General features: G+C 36.3%; 2 protein-coding genes across 5 annotated transcripts; both read left to right on the forward strand.

Moving 5' to 3' along the window:
• The first annotated feature begins 1,899 nt into the window (after window positions 1-1,899).
• Window positions 1,900-6,842, forward strand: LOC107787096 (ATG8-interacting protein 1). Of its 4 annotated transcripts, none has more exons than XM_075217863.1 (5): window positions 1,900-2,038; window positions 3,785-4,149; window positions 4,225-4,640; window positions 6,259-6,393; window positions 6,463-6,842. In XM_075217863.1, exons 2-4 carry the CDS (start codon window positions 3,810-3,812, stop codon window positions 6,361-6,363), a joined length of 861 nt encoding a protein of 286 aa, XP_075073964.1. In that variant the 5' UTR covers window positions 1,900-2,038; window positions 3,785-3,809; the 3' UTR covers window positions 6,364-6,393; window positions 6,463-6,842. The 4 variants fall into 4 exon arrangements, with proteins under 4 accessions (XP_075073964.1, XP_016464102.1, XP_016464101.1 ...); XM_016608616.2 differs by having other exon boundaries at window positions 6,495-6,842; XM_016608615.2 differs by having other exon boundaries at window positions 3,785-4,640.
• A 2,934-nt stretch (window positions 6,843-9,776) lies between these two features.
• Window positions 9,777-13,650, forward strand: LOC107787095 (origin of replication complex subunit 5-like). The gene is made up of 5 exons (XM_016608613.2): window positions 9,777-9,980; window positions 10,158-11,018; window positions 11,111-11,527; window positions 12,188-12,503; window positions 13,288-13,650. Exons 2-5 carry the CDS (start codon window positions 10,180-10,182, stop codon window positions 13,336-13,338), a joined length of 1,623 nt encoding a protein of 540 aa, XP_016464099.1. The 5' UTR covers window positions 9,777-9,980; window positions 10,158-10,179; the 3' UTR covers window positions 13,339-13,650.
• The last annotated feature ends 2,764 nt before the right edge of the window (window positions 13,651-16,414 follow it).

Below are 16,414 nucleotides of genomic sequence, written 5' to 3' on the forward strand. Positions count from 1 at the left end.
AAGTTGCTCTTTGAACCTTCCTTGTCCATCTATCCTATCCACCTTTGGATCAAGCTTCCTTACAATTTTCCATTCTTGCTTGGGCTTCTGATTATTTATCCTATGTTGTCCCTCTTCATTATGTTGTTTCTGCTGCTCCTTACATGAGTGGCCAAGTTGACAACATTCTTGGTAGTATTGTGGCTTCCAATCATATTGCACAATCTGATCAATCTTCTTCCTAGTAGGGTCACATAGTTTTATTGATCCTGGTAAAGGCCTAGTAATATCCATCTCAATTAGGACTCTTGCATATACAACTCTATCAGTCATAGTTGTACATGCATCAGCATATAGAGGTTTACCTAGACCACTCCCAATCTTGCTTAGAGCCTTATTACTCCAGTAACTAAGTGGTAGTTTAGGAAATTTCACCCATAGTTCTGAGGATTTCATCCTCAAAATCAAACCCCTCCTTTCGTTGCCTAATGATAATTGGTCTATTATTCATTGTGTGTGGTCCATTCATCATAACATCATCCCTTTCTTTAATATTATGCATCAATACAATGAAATAGCCATCGCTATGGAACAATACCTTCGGCTTCCTGATTTTCCCCTATTGTTGAGCTATACATTGCTCAACTGCTCCAATTGTTGGGGTGTTTCCCACAACATATAAAATTAATGCTCTACACCATTTCTGTTGCTCCTCCACTATGTCATCTTCCAACAATTGTACCACTACCTCACCGTCTTGTACTACTGGTGGAATATATGAGAGATTCATTCCTTTAGCAACTAGTTTGTTCTCACTAAACAATCCAGCCCACGATCTTCCCCCAGCTCCATGCGTTTACTTCTCCTGCATACCCTTCTCATTTCCTTGTGCTTTGTTACTCTGTTCCATGGTTACCTTTGAATTTACTGTTCCATTGCTTGGATTTTTGCTCGAACTTGCCTCTTCAGCTCCGATCTTCCCTGCATGTGTGTTTTTTGCGCCAGAGTTCATCATTGGTGTCACTCTGGTCACTGTCTTCTCCGTTGTTGCCAATTTCAACTGAGCGGTGCTCAGATCTGGCCAGTTCATTTCACTATCACTTTCTGTATCTGGGTCATCTTCTTCGTTCACTTTCTCTTTAGCTTTTCCTGATTGCTTTCCTTGTTCCTTAACGCTGATATCCGTGAATTTGCTAGTGTTTTTCCTTGGTCGTCCTCTTCCTCCCATTTTCCGACGAGGCGCAGGTTAAAGCACTTGACGTGTGCTGAGAGAGAAAAGTATTTGATTTGATGTAACTTAATTAACTTGATGGTGTAATAAAATAATTATATACGGTACTTAAAACACTAATGATTACCCACTCAAACACATCCTAAAAGGATGTGCAGTCGGTCATGTGAAAAAAAATTAAAAATTATATAGATGCCAAGAGTTCTTTATGAGTCACGTAAAAAAATTAAAAATTACACATATTATTCGATATCGATAAATGTGAATACTATTGCATAATATTTTTGTTTTTAATTAGAGATTTTAGGTACAAATCTTGTAAATTAAAAAAGTCCTAACCGATAACTTTTTAATGGGTCTTACCTATATGAATTCGAATTAATCGTGACCTTGTATTATAAAAACTTTTTTTTGTTGTCAATTTTGGCAAAATTAAGAAAAAAAAGATTAGAGTTCGTGAGTAACCTTTTCCCAACTCAACACAAACACCACTGCACGTCACAACACTTCTCCACTCCCACAAGCAACCACAAAAACCGGGAACCACCCATGCACTACTCCCGGGCCCACAGAATCTGGCCCAATGAATCCACCAAACGACACCGTTTGCATGCTACAGTTGGTAGAAGTAAAACCGCTATCCTCAGCAAGTCATTTAACACTACAGCGTTACCGGTATTCCCGGTATTTTATCTCTTCACCCAAAAATCTTCCCTATATAAACCATTCTCTCTCTTCGCTCGTTCGTCGAGACAGTTTTCAATCATTCTCGCCGGAGCTCAGACGTTATCTACACCGATCTCACATCTCTCTTCGCCTTTTGATTCTGTAAGTACTCGAATTTCACCTCCGATTTTAGTTTTTTGATTTAACGCTTTTTCTTTTCTCCACTCGATTTGTTGATCGGATTATTTGATCGTTGTGACTTAATCCTTAATCTGATTTAGCTTTATTCGCTATATTAACAAGTTGCGTGGTTTCAGCTTTCGGATCTGTATATGTGCTTCTGCTGTCGGCTGAAAGCTTGTATATTGTATTTCTTCTCTGTTTATACGATTCAGTATCTGTGACTGTTGCTGTTGTTTAGTTGCTTATGGTTCTATCTCTGTTGTGTAAAATACATACGCTTTTTCGCGTAATTAGAAATTTGTTAGGGTTTGGAAAAGCACTGTTCAAAAGTTACTGATCCATAGATTAAAAAATATAGACAGAGGGCTCTGCTAGTGAAAATTGGAAAGTGATAAAATTTTCTTCAAGTTCCTCTCTTGATTGTGTTGTCAGTTTGCATGTTCCAAAGGTACGAGTTATGGTTCCGTCTGGAATGAATATGACTTCAGAGTTATCGAGCAACTTCCATAAGACTAGAAAATGTAATAGGTTTAAAACCTTGTGGTTTGATGTTCTCAATGTTGCAAGTGCATGTGTTTATGAGACTTCTCAGTTCCGCAGCTTAGAAAACAGTGGTGGAACCACATGCAAGAAAGGGAATTCAATTTGTTGGAAAGTTATATGTGTGAACAGGATAAAACATAGTAATATTTCTTTATAGATTTAAAAAAAATGGATCCCCTTCAAAAAATTATTTGATTAATAATGTCAATTGATGTGAGAACTTTTAGTATTTTATGACTTATTATCTATTTTAAATATTATTTAAAGAGATAATTTATACACTTCTTAAACAACTCAGTTCTTACCATCAAAATTCAAAACAAAGAGGGAAAATAAAATGCTAATGACAATTTAATACTGTAAAATTTGCAGCTTGTGAAAATTTTAGTGCAAAAAGAAGCACAAAAAATATTACAAAAATCTTAACATATGACTAATTCTTTATATGTAAATTACTTACAAAAATAAACTAAAATATTCCTTAAGAAACTATACTAACAATTCAAAATTCTTTGAGGTTAAAGCAATTAAAAACTTAGAAGCAAAAAGGGTAAATAGAAAATTACTTGAGAGATGGGATTGAGGTTGCCATAAATTGGTATTCGGGGGAATAAAACACTGTAGGACGAGAAAAAATTAAAGATAAAAAAAAGGAAAGAAAACTGTAGAATGAGAAAGTCCAAGAGGAATCGATCCTTTGTCCTTGGATAAGTAAAACAACCATCTAGCCAGTGCACCACTTATCGTTGTAGTGCATGGGTTCCTAAGAATTATATTAGACCATTTCTGTAAATTATATACATGAAAAAATTAATTTGCCGGAAGACCATGGGTTCACGGGAACCCAAATTTATAAGGTGGATCCGCCCCTGCCCTTAACCTAAGAGAAATATAGGTTCAAATGCCATATGTGGCATTTTTATACTTTCTTGAATCTCCTTGTTAGAATTCCTAGCTCCACCTCTCTGTAAAGAGTTATTTGATGTCATACTTTCTAATTTCATCGCATTTTTTTGGTACCAGAAATTTGTAGAAATATGTCTTAAGAATTTACTAAATTTATCATATGTGCCCTCATTATTTCTTAATTATTTTCTGTACTTCCTTTGGAATAAATTTGTTATTCAAAGTGTGTGATTCCTTTTAGCTCTTAAGCTCTGACTTCTATTTGTTTCTTTTTAGCTTCTTTTGTTTCAATTTCTGAAAGATGGCTAGCAATGAGGAAGGGGAGGAAACTGCTCCTCGTGGAAATGAGTGGGAAGTTGTATCACTTACACAATCAGCATATGCTGCTGCCCCTGGTCCAAAGCAGGTTGACCCGAATGATGATGATAATAATAGTAGTGCAGAGTATGTAGCTGAGACTTCCCAGGCAATGTTTATGTCTGGTCACTTTGTCTTTCCACCAAGCCAGCATGAGAATTTGCCGTTGGAACCCGATGTTAATGAGATCCGTAATGAACAGGGAGGTGAAGATGCTGCTCCAGAACTTGTTGCTGATGAAGGGGGTAAATCAGATATTTATGAAGGAAGTACAAAAACTAAAAGTGCGAGCACTCCGGGATCTCCTGGTATTCAATTTATTGATGAAAAAAAGGGTAACCTGTTATTTATTGGTGCAGAATTTGAAGAAGATGCTGCCCTGCAAGGCTTAAGTTTGGTAGACAAAGAGCAGAGTTTCCTTGGTACTGCTAACTATAGTTCATGCCAGAGTGAAGAACCCATGGATCTCTCAGCAACAACAGAGGAAACCAATGTGCATGCAGAACCAGTTGAACTCTTTTACCAGGGCTTAGACTCAGGCATCTCAAATTTGCCAAAGTCTAAAGATGAAGATGATGATGATACAGCTAACCTTCCTTGTCAAGCATGGTGGAAAAGAGGGGCTGCTTCCCTTGTGGCCCATGCGAAAGACGCAAATGCATTCTGGTCTATTTTCATTGCTGCTGCTGTTATGGGCCTTGTGATTATTGGGCAGACGTGGCAGCAAGAAAGGTGGCAGGTGTTGCAAACGAAGTGGCAGGTTGTCCATGGGGAGGTGAGTTATTGCTGTTTATTGAAGAATAATTGAAATTTTTATCCCTGTTGAGTTGAATATTTCAACTTTGGGTCTGAAATCTGAAATTGTTTGTGAAGAAAATGCAGAAAACCCATCTAGGGTCACTTTGTAATAACTTTACCCACCAACTACCATATTACAATACCTTCTGAAGGGTAGTGCTTGCATAATTGCAACACTTGCCATTTGTCTGATAGTTCAAAAATCCAGGGAACTTTTTAGCAAACAAAATATTCTGATTGAGATAACTAAAAGAAGAAACACAAGATTGACCCAAAATAGCTGGATTTAAGTAAGATCCAACTGATAAAGATGCCTTCACCTAGGCTTGCAGCTTAGTCAACATTCTCAAATGAGCTTACTAGATTTCTTCCCTCCTCCCTCCTCAAGCATTCAGTCGTATCTCCTTTTTCTCATATGTTGGCCTATACTTGCACCCATCTTTTGCTGAGATGGGACTAGTTGTTAATGTTGAATGCGATTTACAGGACTGTATGTGTTTGCCAGTCTATTCGTGTATATTTATAACACCGACTACAGCCTATCTTGAAATTAATGTTCTCCCTTCTGGTTCTGATGATACCTGTATAGGTCTTTGTTTCATTTGTTATGTAAAAAGAACTACTTTTGAAATGGATAGTTAGGTGGCAACTCTTGTTTTTATCTAAAAAAAGAGCTTTTATGGAGCACATCCTTCTCTCCTTTTCACAAGGGCATCTCACCATATTCTCTCGTGACCTACTCTTGGCAAAAATGCAGTTGCTAATTTTTTCTCTTGGTGGATCCAGTCTATAAAAAATTGGTTGACTGGCTTGGAAGAGTATGATCTTTCCCCTACATAGTAAACTACTTTGCAGTTCTTATAGTTGATTCCAGCGGAGACAAAAATTGCTTGGTGATTTCTTGTCATCTGCCTAAGCCTTGGTAGGCAGAGCTACCTGGTGCATGTATTGGTGAGAGGTAGTAGGTACTCCGTGGAATAGTTGAGGTGTGCGCAAGCTATCCTGGACACCACCGTTATCCAAAAAATCAAAAATAAAAAAAGGATCAAAGATTCATAATAGTTTCACAACTCCAATGCCCTATATGGAATGACAAAATTACTTTAACACAACACGCAGTATGTTGTTTCTGAATATGGTTCTGTCTTGAGTCTGGAAATTCATCTGTGCTAGAATAAGTGAACCTGAATCAGTGAATCTGCAGAAGGTCTTTCGGCTTTTATTAATCTTCGCCCCTTGTCCTATGTTTGATTCTGCTTTCGAGATCTCCATTGTTGGTTCTGGGAGGATAAAAGCTTACACTTGTTGCTTTCTTTGGTCTAATCAATAGTAGCTTTTATAATCAGATTTGAGAGACTTCAATCACACAAACAGCTAAGTGATAAACCAGGATTTCCAGGGTTACAAAACCTTTCACTTATTGTGGTATAGTAGAATATTAAAATCTGAAAGTCATCCACATACGTTGTTAGTTCCGCTTATGTTTCTTGTCGTCAGATCAATCATCTTGGCTCTCAGAAATGCTAATTCCACTCCTACCTTTACTCTGTTTAGTTGCATTCTTGGTCCACTGATCTGTATTTCCATGTTGACAGAGGATTGGCAGGATGTTTGGTCCACTATCTCGACTGAAAGATGTGATTGTTGGGGGTGATCGCCGTGGTACCTTTATCAGAGGGAGTGCACCAGCTCAACTTTAAGATGATGATGACGAAAATGAGTGAATGAGGGTAAGTCCTGTGTACTTGTCTTGGGAGGTTTTGCTTTTCGGTGTACCTGATTTACTTGCTTTTGACCAGGGCCTTATGCGAATATCTTTATGGTTTGATAGGGGCTTTATAAGCATGCACCTGGGAGTCTTGATTGTTGGGTTATATTCGGGAAGTTGCAGCAGCCCTGTTTTAATGTTGATTCCCACGCTTGGCACTGTGCAGCTTAGAATTAGCTACGTTCTGAAAACTAGTCTACAGAACTTCATATGTTATACAATTGTTCTCCAAAGGTTTAAGTTGTCTACTGTCTAGTTTTGCTCTTTTGAGGATTTCAGAAGAGTTCACTGTATTATTTTCATAATCTAATTTTTGAGAAGGGTTAGAATTGTACGTCATCTTGTACATATCTGGTGTCAGATGGATCGTTGAATTTTACGTATAAAGTTTGCTGGAATTCCTGCTTACAATTACAGTCTTTATTTGTCCCATGAGTGATTTGTTAAAGCGAGGGGAATCTGTTTTATGTTCGGCTTTATTCTGTTTAACTAGTGACAGCTGCATTCGCATCTCCCATCTTTCATTTTTCTCTCCAACTTTCTTCCTTTTTCTGAAATATTTGCTTGTGTTAGGTTACAGATGTGGTGCAGTGGATAGGACTGCTCCTCCTTTAACCAGAGGTATCGAGTTCGAGTCCTGGGTATGGAAAAATCCTTGGTAGGGAGCGCTAACCCCGAATGGGGCCTTACTCGGCGCGAATCCGGATATAATCGGGCTCCAATACGGGTACCGAACCTGAATGAGGCCTTAACCGACACGAATCCGGATATAGTCGGACTCCAATACGGGTACCGAACAACGGGTGGGAAACCAAAAAAAAACAGTTGCCCATTGGACGGCTGCTGTTCTTATGATTAAAAATTCATTGCAGTAAACCTCGTAAATTTGCAACACTTGGTCTTTCCTTTTCCGATGTCCTATCTTAAATTGGAATTTTCGCCTCACCAAACGAAACCTTCTTAAGTGGCGTCTTATAAACGATCACCTGATTCAAATTGAAAGAGCATAGTTCTTTTTCTATTTTTAGGCGTAAAAGATCCTATTTGTAATTAATTACATATATATGAGAATTCGAGCTTATAATGTTAACTTTATTGTCTCTACATCACATCCCCTAAGTTAAAAGGATCAGCAAACAAATACGCAAAAGAAATCAGAGGAAAAAAGGCAGTAGCCATCTAGAATATTTCCTACATAAATACAACATTCGTTTATTGGATTATCAAGAATTAACTTTGGATCCGAGAAGAAGAATTTTGTGCTAATTCTTATGTTATGTGATTGTATAATTTTATCCAAATTTTGTTAGAGTATACTAAATATACGAGCAAATAAAGTGAAGATAGAAGTTATACATAAAATTCAAGTTAATTATTCAGTTAAGTTCCTTGACTTGCATGAATATAATTATTCCATGATTAAAAAGCATAAACTGAATCGCATTGTTATAGATTTGAATCCATCAACCCCCTGAAGAGGCCACAGCCAGGGGCGGCTCAATGGATCTCGTGGCCTAAGGCGAAATCATATTGAGAGGCTTTTAAATTTATTTTATAAAATATTTACACTAACAACAAAATTTGCTTTCTAAACAACAAATTAATCATGACAAACAATAGCAAATTTCAAAAAAAAATTGGAAGAGGTACACAAATTTTGATTTGGCTATCATCACAAACAAGAAAAAGAAATAAATATATATAACATAATAATTTGAGCATTAACGATGCCAAAAATATTTACTCCTTCTGATCAATTTAAGTGATAAGTTTAGTTCATTCTATTAAATAGCACTTTGGTGAATATCTAAAATAAATTGTAAGTTACCTAATATAATATGTCAAATTAAACTAAAAGGAAATCGATGCATGAATACTTTTGTGTTCATGCAGTTTCAAAGAATATGGTAAAAGAAATTCAATATGTTGTCCATACATATATAACTTAATTCATATATAAAAAGGATAATTAGTGAAGATTATCATAATTTATAAACTTATTAGTATAAAATAACCTCAATCAAATAATTAAAAATAAATTTGGGACATTCAAATTTTGGGGGCCAAGGCAACGGGAGAAATTCAAAAATAGCCAGATTTACAACTGGTCGTTCAAAAATAGCACAGTTTCAAAAGTAATCGAAATTTAGCCACTTTTAAAGTAAAGATAAATCTGAGCGAAAACACTGTTCATAACCCGGAAAATACACCAGTATATTATGCTAGAGTTCCAGCATAAGTATACTTGAACTCCAGCATATTATACTGGAGTTCCAGGATAAGTATGCTGGAACTCCAGCATAATATGATGGAGTTCCAGCATAAGTACACTAGAACTCCAGCATAATATACTGGAGTTCCAGCAAGTATACCGGTCCAGCATAATATACTGGAGTTTGGAGCACCGGTGCTCCAGTCTCCAGTATATTATACTGGAGCCAGCAAAGTATACCGGCCCAACATAATATGCTGGAGTTCATACACAACAGATGCACCGAACTCCTGTATATTATACGTGACCGATCTCTGTTGCAGCAAAATAGTGGTTATTTTTCATTAACTTCGTATTTGATTGACCAGTCTGAAAACTGGCTATACCGTGCTATTTTGACAGTAAAGATAGCAAGATATAGCTAGTTTTTGGACTGTTCATTCAAAAATAGCCAGTGTTTACCAAGTCAATGAAAAATAGCCACTATTTTGTTGCAACAGAGACCGGTCCCGTATAATATACGGGAGTTCGGTGCATCTGTGTACGAACTCCAGCATATTATGCTGGACCAGTATACTTTGCTGACTCCTGTATAATATACGGGAGACTGGAGCACCGGTGCTCCAAACTCCAGTATATTATACTGGACATTTATACTTGCTGGAACTCTCGTATATTATGCTGGAGTTCTAGTGTACTTATGTTGGAACTCCAACATATTATGCTAGAGTTCTAGCATAGTTATCTTGGAGTTCCAGCATAGTTATCCTGGAACTCCCGTATAATATGCTCGAGTTCAAACATACTTATGCTGAAATTCCAGTATAATATACATGCGTATTTTTTCGGGTTTTGAAGAGTGTTTTCGCTCAAATTTATCTTTACATGAAAAGTGGCTAAATTTTGATTACTTTTGAAAATGTGACTATTTTTGAGTGACCAGTTATAAATATGGTTATTTTTAAATTTTTCCCATTTTTACTACGGCAACGGCTTCACCGCCAAAGCCGTTAGAGCCGCCCCTGGCCACTTAAGGAGTACAAAACATTAAACAATAAAAATTAAAAAAAAAACTATATTCTGTGGTAACATTAATCTGACGTAAAATCAAATTTTAATATTTGAAAGTTATCACAAAACCTTGACCCCAAACATTGTAAGGTTATGGGCTTCTTGGCGGGAAAAGTTAGGTGTCCTAACCTAGGGCTGATGTGACAGACTCTTCAACTTCTCGTTCAACTCCGTTTCTCCCTTCACCGGCCACCTCAATATTCCGGCCGATTTCGTTTCTTCGACTACCCGCTAATTCCGGCCTGTTACTTTACTGCTGAACCAAGGTTCGTCCTCAAATGCATTTACTTTTTTACTTACTTCAGTTTTCATTACTCATTTTATGTGGGATTTATATGCAATTAAGTTGTGTTCAGTTTCTAAAATATCTATATTTGATAATGTTAGGGTTTTGGTGGCGCTGTGATTGAATGATTTATACTGCTATTTTTTGAATTTTCCAGGATTTTGAGCACATTGTAAGAAATGGGTGAAGAGGGAAATCCACAAACTCCCAGAAGAGCTACTAGATCATCATTGTGTAGCACACCAAATCCTAAAATTTCGACAGACAAGTCAAAATCATGTAATCAACAACCTTTAACAATACATGACCTTGCTTATCGAGACGAATCGTCAATTAGTTTAGATGACTTGATTTCTAGTTTACCAGGCAGGCGCTCACAAATTATCGAATTGTTGCGCCTTTTGGGCCCCTTGGATTCTCCAGTGTTACCATTTTTTGTATATGGGGGTGCTTCAACTGGGAAAACAAGTACAATTCTTCAGATATTTAAGCACTTGAAACGTCCGTTTGTTTACTGTAGCTGTATAACATGTTATAGCCCAAGGATACTATTTGAATCTGTGTTGAACCAGTTATCGCTTCATAGACGGAATGAAAGCAATGGCTATTCGAGTGCTAGCCGCTGCGAAAAGCCCTCTGATTTTGTAAATCTTTTGCAGGGGGCTCTTCGTAGTGTGGTAGATAGTTTGAAGGGGAGCATGGCGAAATCAAGCTCAAAGAAGTCAGTGGGATGGGCTGGGGGGAAGATGGTTTACTTGGTGTTTGATAACTTGGAGCTTGCTCGCGGATGGGACAAGAGTTCCAATATATTACCGCTTCTTTTTAAGCTCTATGATATACTGAAAATGCCTGAAGTGGGTTTGATTTTTCTCAGTAATGCCTCACCTGACACTTATGACTCGGACACTGGTTATGTAGAACCTATTCCTGTTTATTTTCCTGATTACACCGAGGATGAACTTCGTCAAATCTTAATGAAAGACCAGGGAAGCCCAAAGCTATATTCTTCATTTCTTGAGTAAGTCTGAATTTTTCAATTTAATTTCCATCATTTTGGTGTCTTTATTACGAATTCTATTTGACACACATTCTTTTCTTATTTTAATACAGTGTGGTGTTGAGGCCATTTTGTCGAGTTACTAGACGAGTTGATGAATTATCGACTGCCTTCTCATCATTATATCAGATATATTGTGAACCTCTGGATGATTTAGGCACTGTTCCAAATGAAGATATGAAAAGAAAACTATTTTCTCATCTTCAACCACATATCGGGCCATCCCTGAATGACACGTTCAAAGTTGGAAGCAGGCTGTCTTCTGAAGCCTCAGCTAAGAAGAACAAATGGAAAGGCATTGCCAAGAAAAATGGAGTTTGTGAATCTTCTGATGAGATAGACTTTCATATGTCTGCTTGTGCCAAATACCTTCTTATTTGTGCTTTCCTTGCTTCAAGAAACCCAGCTACCCTTGATGCATCGTTGTTCGATTCAACTGGCGGTTCCAGTAACCGAAAACGAAAGAGAAAGTAAGTAATTCTGAAATCGGTTCTTCTGATATTGCTGTTTATTCTACTTCCCTTTATTTGGTAGACAAATTGCTTGAGTTGATGGCTTTCTTTGCATTTACATGAGTGCTCCGGGCGTACCTTCATATTTTCTTAAATAAAGCACAGAACAAATATCGTAGGTTTTTGTTGGGTGATAGTTGGAATACTGGAGCTAGTTATCACTGAAATAATTAGGTAAGATAAATTGGGCTACTTGACATGGGTATCCGAATAATCAGAAGTGAAAATGAGAATTTGCTTCTTTATCATCCTGTTTATCATTGAAGCCAATTAGTAGGAAATATTTTCCTAATATTTTGAAGCTTTAAAGTCCTATTCCCACATTCATGAGAGTTCTTAAGGAATTATAAGTCTTGAAGAAGTGGTGATGTTGTCCGGTGATTGGTTTGTTAGCGAATATTTATTGGCATTTGAAGTGTTGCTACTTCTTATACATCATTAATAGCCCTTAAGAATTTGTATAAAACTGTTATTTTACCGGCCTGGTACATGTTGAGCTCAATCCCTTTTAAAGTTAAAGTGATACTAGCTTATCTGTTGTGAATCATATTTTAGTTGCCTTTGATTATCTGACTTCATTTGCCCTTACAAGCCTAAAGATATGATCTCTATTTTCAGGAGCTCGGAGAAGTCGATGGAGAAAAAAGAAACTGCAGAACAAGAATTGCTCTTGAAGGGACCAGGAACGTTCCCCTTGGAAAGATTATTAGCCATATTTCAGTGTATTGTATCAGTTGAAGAATCCTTACCTGATGAAGAAGCACAAGAAGATGGTGGATTGGAAGGAGAGAGTTGGACTAACGGACTATTGTCTGATGTTCTTTTGGAATTATCAAGTCTGTGTAATGCTAATTTTATCAGCAAAGGAGGAAGTTGCCCCTTGGAAGGCGCTAATCGGTATCGATCTATGGTTTCCGAAGATATAGCTCTTAAGGTAACCTTTCAAAATCTGTTTCCATAATTGTTTAAGGGGTCGTTTGGTCGGATGCATTAGATAAAATAATGCTTGCATTAGCTTTGTGTCTTAATAATACCTTGTTTGGCAGACATTTTGAACCTATGCATTAGTTATGCAAGCATTAGTTATTCATCCTATTTGGTATTATCCTATGCATAACTAATGCATAGAAAACCATGGTATTAGCAATGCAATGAGTTTTAATGCATGCATTAGCTTAGTTAAAGACAAAATTGTCCTTCAAAATTTATGCTTGATTAAAATATGCTAGTTATTATATTAATGCAAGTTTAAAATAATTCAAATAGTGAGAAATAAAATTATATCTCTAGTAAATAAATAAATGCTTAGCATATTTCCTTTTTTATAAATAAATATTTAGTTCTATATTACAATATAGGTAGACAAATCAAATAATTTTTAAAACTTTTTCATATAAAAATATTTCTCAACATATGTTTCTTTTAAAAAGTTTTAGAGTGATGGACAGGTTTTGAGGGTATTTTCGTAAACAAGCAATTCTTTTAGAAATTGTGCAATGTTATAATACATCAAACCAAACAATGGATAAGAAATATGTCAGCATAACTAATACCAGCATAACTAATGCAAGCATAACTAATACCAGCATTACTAATACACCATATTCAGCATTATTCTTATGCACCCTACCAAACGACCCCTAAGTAAAAATGGCCATGCTTTCAGAAGCTGTTCTCACTTTCCCATTGTGGTTTATTTTGTTTCTCAAATTCTGCAGGTTGCAAAGAGTCTAAAATTTCCCCTGTCAAAGTATTTATACAGAGGATGATATACAGGATGTTCCATTCGTGTAATGAAGCCACTCATGTTAATATGATTTTGCTTGTCAAGCAAGAGCAACATGATGCAGCCAACAAGGTGATGTCACCTAACAAACCCTTGTGGCAGGGTGAATGTACGACTAAGATTCTAGTTATGTGTATCACGCTTTTTTGTATACTGAGTGGCGAGAGGCTAAGTGGAAGTTGATTGGATGGACTCCATGAAGAACAACTAAATATTTTAATCCATCGAAATAATTGACTAACATTGAACATATGACAATAAGCAAGTGATTATTTGCTTTCTATGAGTTTTCCTGTATAAGAATCTAGCTAGTCCATTACTTTACCAGCATTAAATGATTCAAGTTCGATTCCTCTTGAAATCTTTTTATTTCCTAAACATGATCACTTACACCTGCTGTAATTGGTGCTATAGAATCATGAAGCATGTATATTTTGCCGGAAGGTACTTTTGTGGTCTTCCAAACTAACCCCCTTGATGGCAACCCGATATTTCCATTTTTGAATACTTCTATAGAAGAATAGTTGAGGTGCGCACAACTCTTGACTACACTGTTGACATCAAGAAGGTGCAAGGACATCTGGAAATTGCTAGGTACTACTCTCTCTGGTTTGTTCAATGTGAATCTTAAAAATACACTGTTGATTTTGGAATATAAGGTTTCTCTCATGCTGCTCTATGGACTAAAAAGAGTTCCTAAGAAAAGGGGATGTTTTCACTTTTTTCATTGTTGGGACGGTTCCATGGGACTCGGTATTTCTTGATACTTTCTTGTTACATACTATATGTTGTTCCCTCTGGCATTTCCTGGGTGATACCGAGGATAGTTAGTGGTGTCTTAAGAAGCTAGAAGTTTAAGAGAAACTCGCAGAATAGATCAAACAAGGGAGAGTGTGATCATGCTGCATAAGTAGTCCTAATTCGGAAGGAATGCAATAGGAGGTCCTAATTCCGTTGTGTAGATGATTGGATGGGTTTTCTTGATGCAAATTGCTTTCTCTATAGTGCTCGCTCTGTAGCTTGCATATTAGGGTTCTCCCTTTTTGTCTAAACTCTTTTATTTATCGTAAACAAAAGATAGTTTGTGCATGTATTACTAAGTACCAGCATTAGAGACTTATGTACGAGGGAGAAGTATATAGAGATGGGTATTTCTAATTATCCCTGGCGATAAGTGATAAGAAGACTCAATTCTGTCAATTCACTCGGCTTGTCTTAAGATATGGCAGTTCCTCTTCTCATGGCAAATGAAATTTTAATAGTAGTGACAGTATGATTTTTGACGGAATAAACAAATCAATCAAAAAGTGCAAACCTTTGTATAATTGGATTTGTTTCTTATTGACGTTTTCTGATTGGTAAAGGAACTATAGCCTAAGTTACATTGATCAGTTCTTTTCTCAATGTACCAAAAAACTACATTAAGAATTTCTCAGGTTCTTTACATACATTAAAAATTAGGAAATTTTTTCACGTATTTGTACGATTACTCATATATACCTGTAACATAGACTGCTGCTAAGTGTAGGGCCGATGCCGTGTTGTGTTGCCGGGTTAATCTGAATCCCTACTAAATTTATGTGTAAAAATGTATCAAATTACAACAAAAAGTAGGTTTGAAACCCAAGATTTAAAAAATAAAATGAGTTGAATATTAAAAAGCTTAAAGGTTGAAACCATCGAGCTTTTAAATCTGGGTCCGTCTCTGACTAAGCTAAGTGCGTGCTTCTGTATGTATAAGAATATACTTAATATTTCTTTATAGTCTATTAGCATTAGAAGGTTCTCAAGGATATTTAGTTTATCACCTAAATTATTAGTAGACAGTTGCACCAATCTTAGAAAATTTTGCTGAAAAACTAGTAAGGAATTTGGTGAAGTGATTTATCCAAATTAAAATATGCCACCCAATTGTTTGTCATTAAAAAAAAAGGTTCAAAATAAGAAATTGGGGTTGACCTGAAATAGCATTTGATGCCTGTAGATCTATCTTGGCTTATTGCATTTGTAAGAGAAAGGCTCGATTTCCCAATCAATCGGCTAAGGTTTCGTAATTTTGTTCTGTTCGAAAAACCTGTTTACTTAGACTTTTGTTTTCTTTCCAGAAAACCATGGCTGTCTATATATGGTAGTTGACTTTTGATCCTACATTCATTCAAGAGAGTCAAAGTCAACTCCTGCCATTGTAATAAATTTTATTTTCATTTATTATAGTTACTGACAGTGTCAAATTTTTTACACTATCCGTGTATGTTAACCGGTCGCAACTATTTTTAATTTACCAAATTAGGATAAGTATAAGCAGGGGAAATTGATACTGTATAACTGCTTTCAAAATAATAACTGAAAGAATGTATATTTTTTTTTGTATATATATACATTTTATGAATGTTATATACAAGAGATATATAATTTTATATACTTTTGCGGCTAATGAATATAAATAATTTTGGCCGCGCGCTAAAAGTAATCTTTCCCCGTATAAATAGCCACATATTGTTGTAGCTCATCTTAATCTGACAGTGTAAAACTTTTTAGTTAAGTACAAAACTTAAACTTACTATATTTTGTATATTAATTACCTACGGTTTAATTTATATACATTGATAATTTGCGAGTAGCCCCTCCGGGGTAGGGGTAAGGTTTGTGTACACTTTACTTTCCTCAGACCCCAATGGTGGGATTTTACTTGGTTGTTGTTGTTGTATCCCACTTTTTAGTAAAAATAGTACGGTCTAGCCATTTTTCGGACTGGTCATTCTAAAATAGCCAGCATTTACCAAGTCAATGAAAAATAACCACTATTTTGCTGCAATAGAGACCGGTCCAGCATAATATACTGGAGTTCGGTGCACCAGTTTCCAACATATTATGCTGGACCGGTATTCAGTATAATATACTGGAGACTGGAGCACCGGTGCTCCAAACTCCAGTATATTATGCTGGACCGATATATTATACTGGAACTCCCGTATATTAGACTGGAGTTTCAGTATAATATATTGGAACTCCAGTATATTATGCTGGAGTATTTTTCCGGATTTTGAACAATGTGTTCA

The sequence above is a fragment of the Nicotiana tabacum genome, chromosome 7 (assembly GCF_000715075.1).
Source record: "Nicotiana tabacum cultivar K326 chromosome 7, ASM71507v2, whole genome shotgun sequence".
NCBI lineage: Eukaryota > Viridiplantae > Streptophyta > Magnoliopsida > Solanales > Solanaceae > Nicotiana > Nicotiana tabacum.

Excerpts from the sequence above, each read along its gene's own strand:
- LOC107787096 (XM_016608615.2), top strand. The coding sequence starts at position 3,810 with ATGGCTAGCAATGAGGAAGGGGAGGAAACTGCTCCTCGTGGAAATGAG. Across the intron at positions 4,641-6,258 it reads GGCAGGTTGTCCATGGGGAG|AGGATTGGCAGGATGTTTGG; the intron begins GTGAGTTATTGC and ends CCATGTTGACAG.
- LOC107787095 (XM_016608613.2), top strand. The coding sequence starts at position 10,180 with ATGGGTGAAGAGGGAAATCCACAAACTCCCAGAAGAGCTACTAGATCA. Across the intron at positions 11,528-12,187 it reads AACCGAAAACGAAAGAGAAA|GAGCTCGGAGAAGTCGATGG; the intron begins GTAAGTAATTCT and ends CTCTATTTTCAG. Across the intron at positions 12,504-13,287 it reads CCGAAGATATAGCTCTTAAG|GTTGCAAAGAGTCTAAAATT; the intron begins GTAACCTTTCAA and ends CAAATTCTGCAG.